General features: G+C 38.6%; 2 protein-coding genes across 5 annotated transcripts in view; one reads left to right on the forward strand and one right to left on the reverse strand.

Moving 5' to 3' along the window:
- The window catches only part of foxp2 (forkhead box P2), a 101,975-nt gene extending 97,702 nt beyond the window's left edge, over window positions 1-4,273 (reverse strand). For 3 of the 4 annotated variants that reach the window (XM_079622308.1, XM_079622316.1, XM_079622314.1), the window contains exon 1: window positions 3,945-4,273. The gene's annotated coding sequence lies outside the window, so the exon portion shown is untranslated. The remainder of the gene's footprint in view (window positions 1-3,944) is intronic. The other variant, XM_079622310.1, reaches the window with a different exon arrangement.
- Window positions 4,274-7,289: 3,016 nt separating this feature from the next.
- On the forward strand, window positions 7,290-13,227 carry ppp1r3aa (protein phosphatase 1, regulatory subunit 3Aa). The gene is made up of 4 exons (XM_079622699.1): window positions 7,290-8,133; window positions 8,423-8,475; window positions 8,557-8,633; window positions 9,596-13,227. Exons 1-4 carry the CDS (start codon window positions 7,370-7,372, stop codon window positions 11,402-11,404), a joined length of 2,703 nt encoding a protein of 900 aa, XP_079478825.1. The 5' UTR covers window positions 7,290-7,369; the 3' UTR covers window positions 11,405-13,227.
- The last annotated feature ends 542 nt before the right edge of the window (window positions 13,228-13,769 follow it).

A 13,769-nucleotide genomic window follows, 5' to 3' on the forward strand; every position in this document is an offset into this window, starting at 1 on the left:
ATTAAAATATTCGTGATTCACAAACAGCCGATAAATGTAAAATAAATGAGAAAATAATATCAATATTAATAATAAAATCTATTCCATCTGTACTAACCCTAATAAAAAAAAGTACTGTGCAATGATGTATCATACTTTGATATGTGATATGGCACTGCATGATTACCAGGTTTATGATGCATATATAGGCGTAAAAACTAAGATTAAAAATAAAATAACATCAATATTAATAATAAAATTGGAATATTCTGCAATAACCCTTACAATAAATGTGGTAACATGGTAAAGTGGTGGTATAAGATCCCATGGTATTTTGATATATACCATTTTACTGAATGATTACCATAATCATGTTCCATACATACTTACATAGTGTAAATTTGTAAGATCAATAATAAAATATCATCAATTAATAAAATGTTCATGTTCTGCACTACTCGGGTTTACATGCCACTCAAAGTTACCTTGAAGAATACCATGGTATATGTCCACAATATTACGGATCCAAAAACATTGTTTACCATGGTACCATGTCCAAAAAAGCATACTTTTGTGCACATAAAATATAATTTGCTATACTAATTAAAACACAGCAATCAGGCATTCCTTTAAAACAATAGAGAAACATGAAGGTCAAACTCAAACACGAGCTCAGCAACTCAACAACAACGTGAAGAGAAACGTAGAAAACAACAATTCGGGCCAAAGAGTCAATCTAAAAATGTCAAAGACAAAGGGAGCATTAATTTGCCCTGTTATTATTTAGAGAGGGCAGGAGGAACAAACCTGAGCCCGTCGTGACCCTGCCACAGTGTTGCAACTTGTTCTAGAGCGATGCCAGCAGAAGGCAGTACCATATGCCCACAGCCTCGGGCCCGATGCTCTTTCTGCAGCCTAATACGCCTGTCAGGAGATGTTACTGTCACAAATCCTGTTTTTACAGAACGTGTTTCAAATAAACAGATTTTTTTTTTCTCTTACTAACAGAATTGTCCTCAGAGATTCCAGTTAGAAGGTCAGAGTTTGCTTCTACTGTAATGACAGCATCTACACTCTGAAAAATGCTGGGATGTTTCAACCCATGTATGGGTTAAATACAAATAAACCAAACCGTTGGTTTATATTTTAATTAAAAAAATTTTTTTAAGTGACCAAATAATTTGTGAAAAAGCACTTATTTTATTAATGAGAGTAGGCTGCATTTCAACAATGATGCTGAAACTAAGCATGGCATAAACCGTATCACATAGACTAGCATTAAGTCTACTTCCACACTTCCTCTCGTCACAGGCCACAGGCAAGTTTGGACCGAGCGGGGCTGACCTTGCCGTTTACTACAAATGACGCCCTCTTGCATCTACAACGACTGGGGTTTTAAGTCAACCAGAGACTAAAACGCTCAGTAAAGCATTGCCTTTAGCCAACAAGACCCTGTCATGCCTTCAAATTGCACAAAAAAGAGATGACAAAACATATCAGCACTGATATTATCAGCTATGCGTACAATTAATAATTTCAAGGGCATTTGTACTCTAAGATAAGATGCTTATGGGTGATTTTAATACCTCTTCATAAAGGTCATGTGATATCGTTGGTGTGAAAGAGCGCCGTCACAGTCAAAAGACTAGAGTTAGGGATTATATGCCATGTTTAAGGGAAAGAAAAAATGCAGTTCTCAGCTATCAAACGCACTGTGGAAAGGTCTAGAGCGTCGCAACCTCAGATACAGATGAAACAGTTCCCTTTAGTCAATACATTAGACATTTTAATCCATAAAATAAGCATCATAAAATCCACTGTGATAAAATAAAAATAAAATAAAAAAAGCATTTCTCATGACCTCAGAGGAAGCCCGTGCTCTCAGCGTCTTAGTTACTGAATCACACCAACCGTCATTAGGATGATGTGGATAATTATGGCGCATAAGACCTCTTAAGCATGTAATACAGTCTTTTATCAGGAGAAGTCAATCTCTGCGAGGCTGACAGCTAGAAGCATATGATCACGGTAAACAAATACTTTCACGCGGCACCAAAGTGCCATTAAAGGCCAGAACTGTCAACACAAATTCCACTCTTGCGAGGGAAAGGAAAGGGAGGGAGGGGGGAGAAAAAAAGAGTTGATCACCTCTGGTTGCCTTAACATGCATGGGGGTTGTCATGGAAACATTTCTGTGAAGTTAACATGGATACAAACAGAAGGCTTTCCGGCTTAATTGCCATTAGAGTTTTATGACCCTGTTTAGGGATGTATATTAAAACACACATGGGGTAATACGTCGCTTATCGCGGAAACGTAAAGGAAAACTAGAGTTTGACTTTCTAGTTGCTTTTTTAAACCCCCCTAAAAAAAAAAACAGTAAAATATAGGAAGAGAGAGTTTTGATGGGCATTTTCTGTCAGTGGTGATGGGACTGCAGGATGCAATAGGAAATAGAAATAACTAGTGATTTCAAACAACAAAATGGTTCCACCCACAATACAGTACGTGTAAAGGCGTAACCTACAAGAAGTCAAATCACAATGCCATCTTAACCCAGACAAATCATTTATTTTACTCAATGCACATGCATTCATTTTAAAAGGATCTTTCCTTTTAACGCAAAGCAGTGCATGCACACACACCAGCCGTAATCAGGCTGTGCCTACAAAAACATCAGGATCATTTCAATATCGGCCCCTCTCTCCTGTCTCAGGTCAGCCGCCCCCCCTCCCTTCACATGTCGTGCGTGAATCATCACGCTCCAAACACTGCTCACTGAAACAGTGCTAATTAAAATCACCTGGGAAGAACTGCGTGGGGCTAACAAAGGGCCGGGCTTCACATTACAGGAGCTGCCGAGGTGTGTGTGTTTGCTTGAAAATTTTACTACTGCTATTACAGCCTTTTTGAAGCGACACAGCGCTGAGTGACGAAACACCATGATGCACACCTGCACTTCACCTGCACAGCTGCCGGAGCGAAGCAGAGGTGCTTCTGCAACCCAAAACTCTCAGAGTTAATCACAGCCATGATACCAGCTGTAATACTACACACCTTGGTAAAAAAAAAAAAAAGTCCCAGATCCCTTGAACCCACTGAAACTGCACTGGCAGTAGATGTGACTGTCTTAAGAGAGGAGTGCTGTCCATTAACACTCCAATACATCAGCCTTACTGTCCTGACACACACTGCTCCTGTGAGCAGCTCCAAAGCTGAAGAATTCACTCCGGATCATGGAAATGGAGCAAGCAACCACGGTAAGATTAATGTTAACCTTGATGATGATGATAATAATAATATAAATTATTTTCAATACATAACGTATATATATATATATATTAGTAAATGTCACTTTTAGACAATCTAAAATTTTATATATCATGCAAAATCACAAATCTTAAACACAGACTAAAACAAAATAATTGCACAGACAACCTAAACAGTGTATTAAAAAAAAATACCTGATTAAATTTTTTACAACTATAAACCTATTAAACAGTGAAAATAATTGTACACACAGTAAATGTAGTGATACGAGTGCAATCATTTCTGCATATTTACATTGCATGGCTTAATGCATCCATTCAAATCCTTTATTTTTAAACGGACAGGAATTATGCTGTTGTTGTTATTATTATTATTTTAAAAATAAACTAATGTACGTTTACATTTCACTCAGGTTGTTTTGAAAGTAAAGCGCACAAATACAAACAGCAATAAACCCAACGAAAGTGGATGAGCATTAAAAGGCGATGCAATAATCCTAAAATGCCACAAAACTGTCACTGGATGTTTATTGATTATGAGGATAGAATCACAGTACTGACTTCTCACAAACTCTCTAACAACACACACACTTTATAAACCATCCAACAGCAAGCACTAAACAACCCATCTGCAACTTCTAAGTGAAGTCAAACTGAGAAGGTCAGTGTATGAAAGGCATAAACGTGAAAACTCACCAAAATAAGTGAATGTATCTCCTTCGCGGATGCAAAGTTTCGCGTGTTTACAAGTCAGTGGTTTAAAAAAGCGCTACAAACAAACGCACAGCACGCGCTGTTGATATTCCTCCGCTCGGAGTCGCGAGACGCTGCTGTCTTCAGTCAGTGTGCTGCTGTTATTACCGACGCAACAGTATAAAAAAACGCACGAGTAACACCGACTCCTGTTTGAATGCGCTCGCATGACGCGCAACGCGAAGCGGCAGCTTGTTTTTTTGTATCTCGATTCAATGCATCGCAATGTTTCGGCCGAGTTTTTTGAGGGGGGGACTAGCTTATTAGAATGCGAGGAGGCACTTATGCGGACGTGCATGTTGTTATTTTTTGGCGTACTGCGAACCCACGTGACACATGTCCACCTGCCGCGTAAACAATACAGTCATTAGTAGTTTGTCTAATCTAATCACTAATCAGAAGACACCAAGATCAGTTGTTTCATTTACTAAAGAGATTCATATCTGAGGAGTAGGAATGTGAAGTGCTGTCATTTATTTTATTTACTCATTTTATTATTATTTTGTTTATGCTATATATTATTGTTACACTTTAGATTAGGGTCCAATTTTTACTCTGAACTAAATATTTCCTCATCTTTTGCCTCAATAAACTCCTAATTACTGCTTATTAACAGCTAGTAAGGTAGTTGTTACATTTAGGTATTGGATTTAAGAGATGTAGAACATGGTCATGCAGAATAAGGCATTAATATGTGCATAATAAGTACTAATAAACAGCCAATATCCTAGTAATATGCATGATAATAAGCAACTAGTTCATAGTGAGAATTGGACCCTAAACTAGTGTTACCATTATTATTATTCATTATTATCATCCAAATGTGTAATCAATATTCATTTGTTTTTATTTATTTATTTATTTAGAAAAGGGACAGTGTACATTAATTAACATTCATAAATGTAAATGTACCCAAACATGTTTGTGATTAAATGAAGCTAATACATATTGTATTATTATTTATTGCACATAAATAAAAATAAGCAAAAATAGTCTTCAAAAGTGTAATTTATGGAGGTTAAGTGATACAATTCTGAGCAATGAGCAAGTGTGTTCAGAACAAAAGAACATGCATTATTGTGTTTTGTTGTAAAATGTTTTGTGTGCTTTCTTTTTTATTTTATAATTTTTTTTGTATATCATTGCACAGGAAATTTACCAACACATGCTAAACACTTCACACACCCCTGAACCTTGAGACGATCAACTATCGTCAGCATCTCTGTTCATTTTGATGAGATATTGGTTTATATGAGTGATGAACTGCTGGTTTTCAAATATGTTTTGCTTTTGACCATTTATGTGCTGGAATTACTATACTGTACATACTGTAATCTGCATCACACGTGTAATGTAACTGTGTGCCACTGCCTTAACATTTTCATATGAATAAAACTGGATAAAAAAAAAGAAGATTTTCAGATTAAAGATTGGTAATATCAGAAATCTCTCTTTGTGAATTAATGATCTGTCTCTGCCTGAATTCAATATCTTCATTCTATATTTCGGTTGCAAACACTGGCTGTTAAAAATAAAAAAAAGATGTCTGGTGATATTTGCATAACATCAAAATAATTTTAATCAATGCATATTTAAATAATGCATATTTAAATAAGGAGATGTTGCAGAAGATTTTGACCTGGTTTTATGAGAACATTTTAACACTCCAAAATCCGATAACAAATACCTGTCAGATGTCTGCAAAGGTGTTAAGGATTTTTTCAGGAATCTTTTGATGCCTTCTTTTCACCACGTGCATGCTATTTAAAGAAAAACGTTTAATCAAGAAAATGCTAATATTTCATGGCTTTCATCACAAAGAAATCAAAAACACAAATGTATTTTCTATATCAAATTCAGGGGCTGAAATCATTTTGAAAAAAACTCTGGGATCCTAGCACAAAACATAAGAGTTTGCTGCCACCTACTGGAATGCTTTGGAATCCACATTTGATTGTCAATGAAACGCGAGTGTGCACAGAACTTTGATTAGACACTGCCACCTAGTGGTCAATTGAGAACATGCACTAAAACACTGAATACAAATGGACTGCAGGACATTTTTTGGAATTCACAACACACAATGATTTAATCATTGATTTAATAATTATACAATTAAAGGAAAAATCCCATGAATAAAATCCACCCAAAAAGTTAGGATGATTAAATAAAAAAAAAAGTCTGGTTCATGAAGCCTTGCACATAAAAATATATAGTTTATTAATCACGCAATGATTAAGTGTGACAACATGCCCCATAGCAAAGCATACTGTTACAATCTAGGGTTAGTTTTCACAATGGGAACCTGTTGCTTTCTGTATATTTGCTCAAATTATAAAAAACTATTTAAATGTAATAAAAGCCATCTTACACAGCAAGTGTGTACACACACACACACACACACACACACACACACACACACACACACACACACACACACACACACACACACACACACACACACACACACACACACACACACACACACACACACACACTGTGTCAGTAATTCAACGTAAAAGGTGAAACTAATATATTATATAGACTCATTACATGCAAAGTGAGATATTTCAAGCCTTTATTTGTTATAATTTTTATGATTATGGCTTACAGCTATAAAAAACCTTTTCACAATATTCAAATTTTAAATTTGGGGTTTTCTGTATGCCATAATCATCAAAATTATAACAAATAAAGGCTTGAAATATCTCATTTTGCGTGTAATGAGTCTATATCATATATTAGTTTCACCTTTTACGTTGAATTACTGAAATAAATGAACTTTTGCACACGATATTCACATTTTTCGAGTTTCACCAGTAATATATATATATGAATTGAATCATGACAACTTGCACCAAACTGACATACTATCATTATAATATCTGAATATAATTAAATAACTGATTTCACTTGTTTATCCAACAGATATAAATAAAATATCACCACTCCAAAAGTTTGTTTGGATGATAGAATTCAGTTTGATATGATTTTATCTAGGTGTTTGAAACCAATATAAAAACCCCACAAGCATTTGAAATTCGATGTGACAACTAGCCCCGGTCTCAAACAGAAGCATTGTGTTGTTTCGGTACAGATTCACATATATAATTCATGAGCATTTACAGAAGCTATATCCAGGTTCAGGAGAGTTCAACAGACGACATGGACACATCAAAGTGTCCCACGTCTACCAGACTCTAGTGACCAGGAAGACAAGCATAGTTCACAGCTATTTTTAAGCCTGGCAACCACACAATGTTCAGCTGCAACCTGATGCTCTGTGCCAAGTCACGTTGCGAGTGAGTCTTTCAGGCGGTTAGTGTTGTAACCCAGTCAGCATTACTGTGGAAGAGCTTGCACCCTCCATGGTCTCCCACAACATGGATCCTGACATCTGCAGGGACTGGATGATGAAAAACCAAGAGGAAATCATGAAATTAGAGAAAAGCGTAGAGCGGATATCCGACGGAAGCTCTGCAGATGAATCCGAGGAGCTGGAACCCGAGCCCCCACCGGTAGCCGTCCGAAGAAAGGTGTCGTTTGCGGATGCCTTCGGTCTAGACCTGGTTTCCGTGAAGGAGTACGATACCCGGGATGTATCAAGGCCGGAGGCGGGCGGTAGAGAGGGTGAGGAATACTACATCTCATGCCTCTTCACCGTCCCAGTCTTAAACCAGGACATGGAGGTGAGACTTCAGCAGCAGAAGCTGGAGCTGGAGCGCTTCGAGCTTCTCCCGGGATCCACCACGATCCGCGGCATCGTCCGCGTTCTTAACCTCTGCTTCCACAAGGCCGTGTACATCCGCGTCTCGCTGGACGGCTGGCAGAGCCACTCCGAGCTGCTGGCCGAGTACGTGCCCGGGTCCAGCGATGGAGAGACGGACTGCTTCTCTTTCCTTCTCGCGTTGACGCCTCCCTTCCAGGTCGAAGGGGTTCGGATGGAGTTCTGTCTGCGCTACGAGAGCGACGTCGGAACCTTCTGGGACAACAATGGAGGGACGAACTACATCGTCTTCTGCCACCAAAGACGAAGGAGCGATCAGAGAGAAAAAGAGAAAGAAAGTGAAAGGGAGAAGTTAGTGGAGGAGAGTAACCAGAAAAGCATCAGGAGCTGCCTTAAAACAATCAGGTAGGGAACACTGGCACTAGAATCATCACTTTTACTCATACTTACAGTCAGGATTTAAACACAGTGCTTATTGGAAGTATTAAACTTTGGTGTGAGACTCACCCATCATTAATGATACCTAAAATCATGCAGATTACTGAAGAGTTCAAGAGACTGTTTTAGTCATGTAGATGGTGAAGCTGTCCAAGACGTATTTCTCTGGTTGTCCAAACTTCGCTTTGACTGGAGATGGTATATGTTTAAACATATGGCTGGTGTGTGTAATTGAAAACCTGCCGTATATTTACAGTAAAAAGATCTACACGGAGGCGACACCGGCAGAGGCGAGCGGGGAGATCTCAGGTGAGTTTCTTATGTGGAAATCTGGAAATAGGGTGCTTTCATTCTTCATGAGACTGAGTTTGACTTTGTTTTCTTTTCCAGAGCAAGTCACACTCAAAACGCCGGAAGAAGCAGGAATCACTCCCTGCAAATCCCTTAAGGACTGCTGCAAAACTCTGGTATGGTCAATGAGTGTCCTGTCAAGATTTAGAGACAAGGATCGCTTCCTTCAAATCCCTTAAGGACCGCTGGAAACTCTGCTATGGTTGTTCTGTCAAGGTTTATAGACAAAGAAGTGCATTTAGTGAAGTGAAGGCCAAGTACGGTAACCTATGTATCTCACACACACACACACACACACACACACACACACACACACACACACACACACACACACACACACACACACACACACACACACACACACACACACACACACACACACACACAGTCGTGAGGGTCCATTCACTCCCCCCACCAACCTTTTCTGCCGGTATAGAGAATTGAACCCGCGACCTTCGGGTCACAAGTCTGACTCTCTAACCATTAGGCCCGAAAAGGGGCAGTTAGAAAAATGAAACTTTTGAAAACACTGGCGTTGTCTGTCAACTTAAAAAAGTAAAGCGTTAAAAAGTACAACAATTTGTACTGCCGCCAAAAAGACTATTTTAAAGCTATGGATAGAGGCATCCATACCAACTACTTTCGTCTGGCTATCTTATTTTAGAGACATTGTATTGCTGGAAGGTACCACTGCCAAGATCAATGGCGCAAAGAACAATACTATTCAGAGCTGGACAAAAATTGCGGACATTCTGTTAGATAAACTGAGATTTTGACATCTTACATCTCCCTCTCTCTGTAATCTCATTTTTTATTTATTTTTTATTTTATTTATATATGGACAGTTTTCATGGCATCTGTCTGTATATAGTTCAGTGAGCTTTGATATGTTTTCTGGTATGATAACTTAAAATAAAAATATTGATCACACACACAAAAAAAAGTACAACAATTTGTGAACTACAAATTATTAGTCAGGATAAACTGCAATAAATTAATGCCATTTTGATTTTTTTTTTATACCTCTCATTACAAACAAGACCAAAACATTTTCTCCATATTGTCTCTTTTTTGACAGGTGGACCGTCGTAGGAAACGTCAAGCTGCTCGTTTGGCACACGTGCAAGACTACTTCGCTCAGAAAGCAATGGAAACCCAGAATCGATGTAATTCCAACACAAATGAAAGTACCACGTCCATCCCAACGCTTAGTATGACAAGTAGAACTGACTTGCCGGTTGTCCACAGCCGACGAGGATACGGTATGGACACGCCACCTATACTAATGTACCACCAGATCCCTTTACTTTCTCTGGATTGGGGCAGTACAACAACAACAACAACAACAACAACAACAACAACCCCTCCCAATGCAAACCGTCCTGATGCCTACAGTAAAACTAAAGTTGAAAAACAAGTTGAAGATCACCTAGCAAAATCGACTTCTGACATCTGGGAAGCTTTTCTTAATAGCACTGACACAACACACACTCACAGTGAAACACAGGAACAAACGTGTGCTCCTACAGAGACACTTTGCCGATCAGAAGTTTTAGATTCAAGGGACAAAGTTGTAATTCCATTGGAGGACAAGGGAGCTGAGAAAGACAACAATCATGTGTCTGGTGACATGACAGAAATGGAAATCGTAAGATGTGATCCCACAGAGCAATCACAAGGTCCTTCTAGAGATCAGGTTTTGGGTTACCAGCTAGTGAAAGAGCCAAGCCTCACTACCGTCCCATGTTCTGCTCTGGGATCGGAGCCAGAGAGGGCGGGAAGAGAGTTCGAGGCATCTCGTGACCGCCAAGCCCCACATCATGAGCACACAAGGGGATCTTTGAGTCAAGACACGACCAAGGCAAGCCCGGGGGACGAAACTCGAACCGCACATGACACCGAGACTCAGAATTCAGAAGCCGGAGATGGAATCTCACCTGAAGAATGCACAGGCAGCTTCGACACCTCAAAGGTTAAAGAAAACACACACAGAGCGGTCAAAGACACCCTGACATTTACGGGTATCAGGGACGTGTCGCTCACAAATAGACAGGCCGAGGGATCTTCTTCAGAAAGGAAAGATATAAATAAAGATGATAGCGAGGAGCAGGTGGAAATGAGAGAGTTTTATAGAGAAGTACATGAAGAGGAGACGGAAAGCAGTAGAAAAGGACGAGATGAAACAACTACGGATCACAGCGCAGAAATACAGAGCGTTTCATCGTGCGCGAGCGAGGCGTTTAATGAGAGCGAATTATGCATGTCGAACAAGAATCTTAACAAAGACAATTCAGAGCTCCTGAAAACCGAAGAGAGAAGGTTTGAGGCAAACGAAGGACTTGAAATGAAGGAGCAACTGAACGAGACGAGTGCTAAAGAAGGCGAAAGCGCTGAGAAACGTTCAGAAGCCAAACGAGAGCTTGTGGAGGACTCCCGAGCGGTGGGTGACGAACGCACAGATGGAGAAGAGAAAGAGTTTGAGTTCCTCAAGGCGACCTATCCGACAGTTAGCACTGACCCATCCAAGCACCGCATTCAGACAACAACTGCTAAGAAGAGTGAGGTCACTTCTCCAGAAGAGGACTTTGAGCTTGGGAAGACTCTCAGAAACTTTCAAGAACCCCAGCGACTGAACCGAGAAGGTGAACACCCCACGCCATTACCCAGCATGCACCTGTCCTGGGTGGACGGCGGCAGCAGGATGTTGTCGTGGTGGAGGGAGTTCAGCTCCATGGGTCACATGACCAAGGCTCTTGTGTACGCTATTCTGTTTGTGATCTTCATAACGGCGTATCTGTACGACCTGCCGACCTGGCTTGGACTATCAGTTTTCTCTGTGCTGGTTGTGCAGCCGGGGCATGAGACAGCGTCTGGATGGGGCTGTTGATGTGGACTGAGATCAGGAAGGAAGTTCTTGTCGAATTATGTGCGTTTCTTAAACGAGAAGTGACATGAAGTGATGCTACAGGCCCAGCTTGTTTTTCATTGAAAATATCTAAAAGAAGATATATTTAAGCTACTGGACAAGAAACAGCACACAAGATATGAAGACTTATATTTTGATTTTCATATTTTGTATCTTGTGTAAATGTAAAAAAGATCTCCCAAAGACAAAAAAAACCCCACTCATATAATGTATCATGTATTGTTGCTTCTCAAATTGATGTTGTTTCAAGGATTTAGATATTTTAGAATCAAAATGACATAGAATAATAATTACACATTTAATTTAAATTGTACTAAATATTTTTGAAAAGAAATTCAAACCTATGTGTGAATGTACACCAAAATGTATTTAAAATACGTTTATTTCATACTAAGTACAAATCCATTAACATTTACTGACACATCGCTTGAGACTTACTAATATAAATATCATAATTAAACTTTATTTGGAGTACTTCTTTATTGCATAATGCACATTTTTATATATTAGGCCTAAAATGTGTTTTAATATCACTTAGTAAGGATAGTATAATCATTGTGTATAATATCAGTCTTTAAATGCAAGATATTTAAAGTGTACCTGAAGTATACTTTTAATAGTTCCACTTTAGCACAATTAAATTTATGTAAGTATATCTTTAGTTGAACCTCAGCACTATTTCCGGATAACTAAAGTGCATTAATTACAAAATTAGTTCCAATTTAGCAGACTTTTTTTTTTACAATTTAGTATACCGAAAGTACAATTGCAGGGTATTTATATTAAGTACATAAATATGTAAATGTATTTGTAGTATTCTTAGCATAAAATAAACGTATTTCAAATACATTTTGGTATATTTATTTTTAAGCAGAGTTTATAATTGTATACAAAATGTCAACAATTTCAAGTGTCCGGATCAAAAAGTTTTGAAGATCATGAGGAACATTTATTCTGGTGTGTTATTTTCACTGGTACTGTACCTTTATGAAATGTTTCACTGGGGTAATACAAAGGCGTATCAAATGCAGCCCTTGAGCACACAGAGGGCATTTCATGTCTCTTTAGGGATGTGTGTGACAGACGTGACATTTCCTACAAATCCCACAATGTCTCTGTTCCCATAAGACAGGAGAGAGTATGAGACAGAGGCTGGAAAAAAGGACAGGGCTTCGAGAGCCTCTGATCAGTGAACAAGCTCTCTGTAATACACACATACCAGTTAAAGGCATTATGGACAAGTGAAAATTCCCATCATTTACCCAATATTAGTTTCCCATGCGATTACAGTGAATGGATTCTCAATCTTTAAAACACCAGTATCATAAAAGTAGTCCATATGTGAAAAAGGCACAATCTATAATAAGAGTAGTTTACATATAAGCATGGTGTGTGGGGTCAAAAGACATGATTTTTATGCCTTGTTGAACTGGATTGTGGGTGTTTAGTCAGTAAGACACAAATGGTGCAACTTTTTATTGAATTTCCCAATGTGTGTGTGTGTGTGTGTGTGTGTGTGTGTGTGTGTGTGTGTGTGTGTGTGTGTGTGTGTGTGTGTGTGTGTGTGTGTGTGTGTGTGTGTGGTCATATGATCCAGTCATTATGACTCTGACCTTTCAGCGTCTGGCTGCTCACCTCACATTCACTGCTGTTCATCTGTACAGAAAGAGCACACATTCATAGTTTTACTGTTATTAATACATGTATTCACAACAATATTTACACGATGTAACCATTCTTAGAAACATTAAAATCCCCAAAAGTAGGAAGCTTTTTATTTATTCACACATTAAGTGAAAATGGTTAAAAATATTACACTGGAATATTAATTTTATGAAAGTTCACACTGCTAAAAAAATACCAGCATAACTGTCCACATTGGACCATGGTTAGAACTGGTCTTGTGACTGGACCAGAAAAAAATGTATTACGTCTAAGGAAGTTTAAAGATCATCTAAATCTATCAGAAGTGTATTTAAACTTAGCTAATAATGTCATAAAAGGCACTTTTACATGCTGGTCTTCTAATGTAGGCCTATTTGAATTGCATACAGTGTTTGCAGATGATCCATGTTGGTCTGCAGGAGAAATGCTGAAATTAAAGCAAATGAAAAAACTGAGGTCAAATTCAAATTAAAAACACTGCCATAAAAACAACTCAATGAATAAATAATCACCAAAAGCAAATATTCCAGGGCACTTACAGTCACTCATAACAATACCAATTTACACCATCTGGTTTTATTATGCAGTGTGTGCTGAGCAACTTCATGGCAAACAGACATCGGTTCATTGAATATTACAGCACGTCTCTCCTGTGCATTTA

This window comes from Phoxinus phoxinus (genome assembly GCF_949152265.1).
Source record: "Phoxinus phoxinus genome assembly, chromosome: 9".
Lineage (NCBI taxonomy): Eukaryota > Metazoa > Chordata > Actinopteri > Cypriniformes > Leuciscidae > Phoxinus > Phoxinus phoxinus.

What these genes read in the sequence shown, in the direction of transcription:
- ppp1r3aa (XM_079622699.1), top strand. Translation starts at nt 7,370, where the DNA reads ATGGTCTCCCACAACATGGATCCTGACATCTGCAGGGACTGGATGATG. An exon ending in AGCTGCCTTAAAACAATCAG is followed by an intron (nt 8,134 to 8,422) that starts GTAGGGAACACT and finishes GTATATTTACAG; the next exon opens with TAAAAAGATCTACACGGAGG. An exon ending in AGGACTGCTGCAAAACTCTG is followed by an intron (nt 8,634 to 9,595) that starts GTATGGTCAATG and finishes CTTTTTTGACAG; the next exon opens with GTGGACCGTCGTAGGAAACG.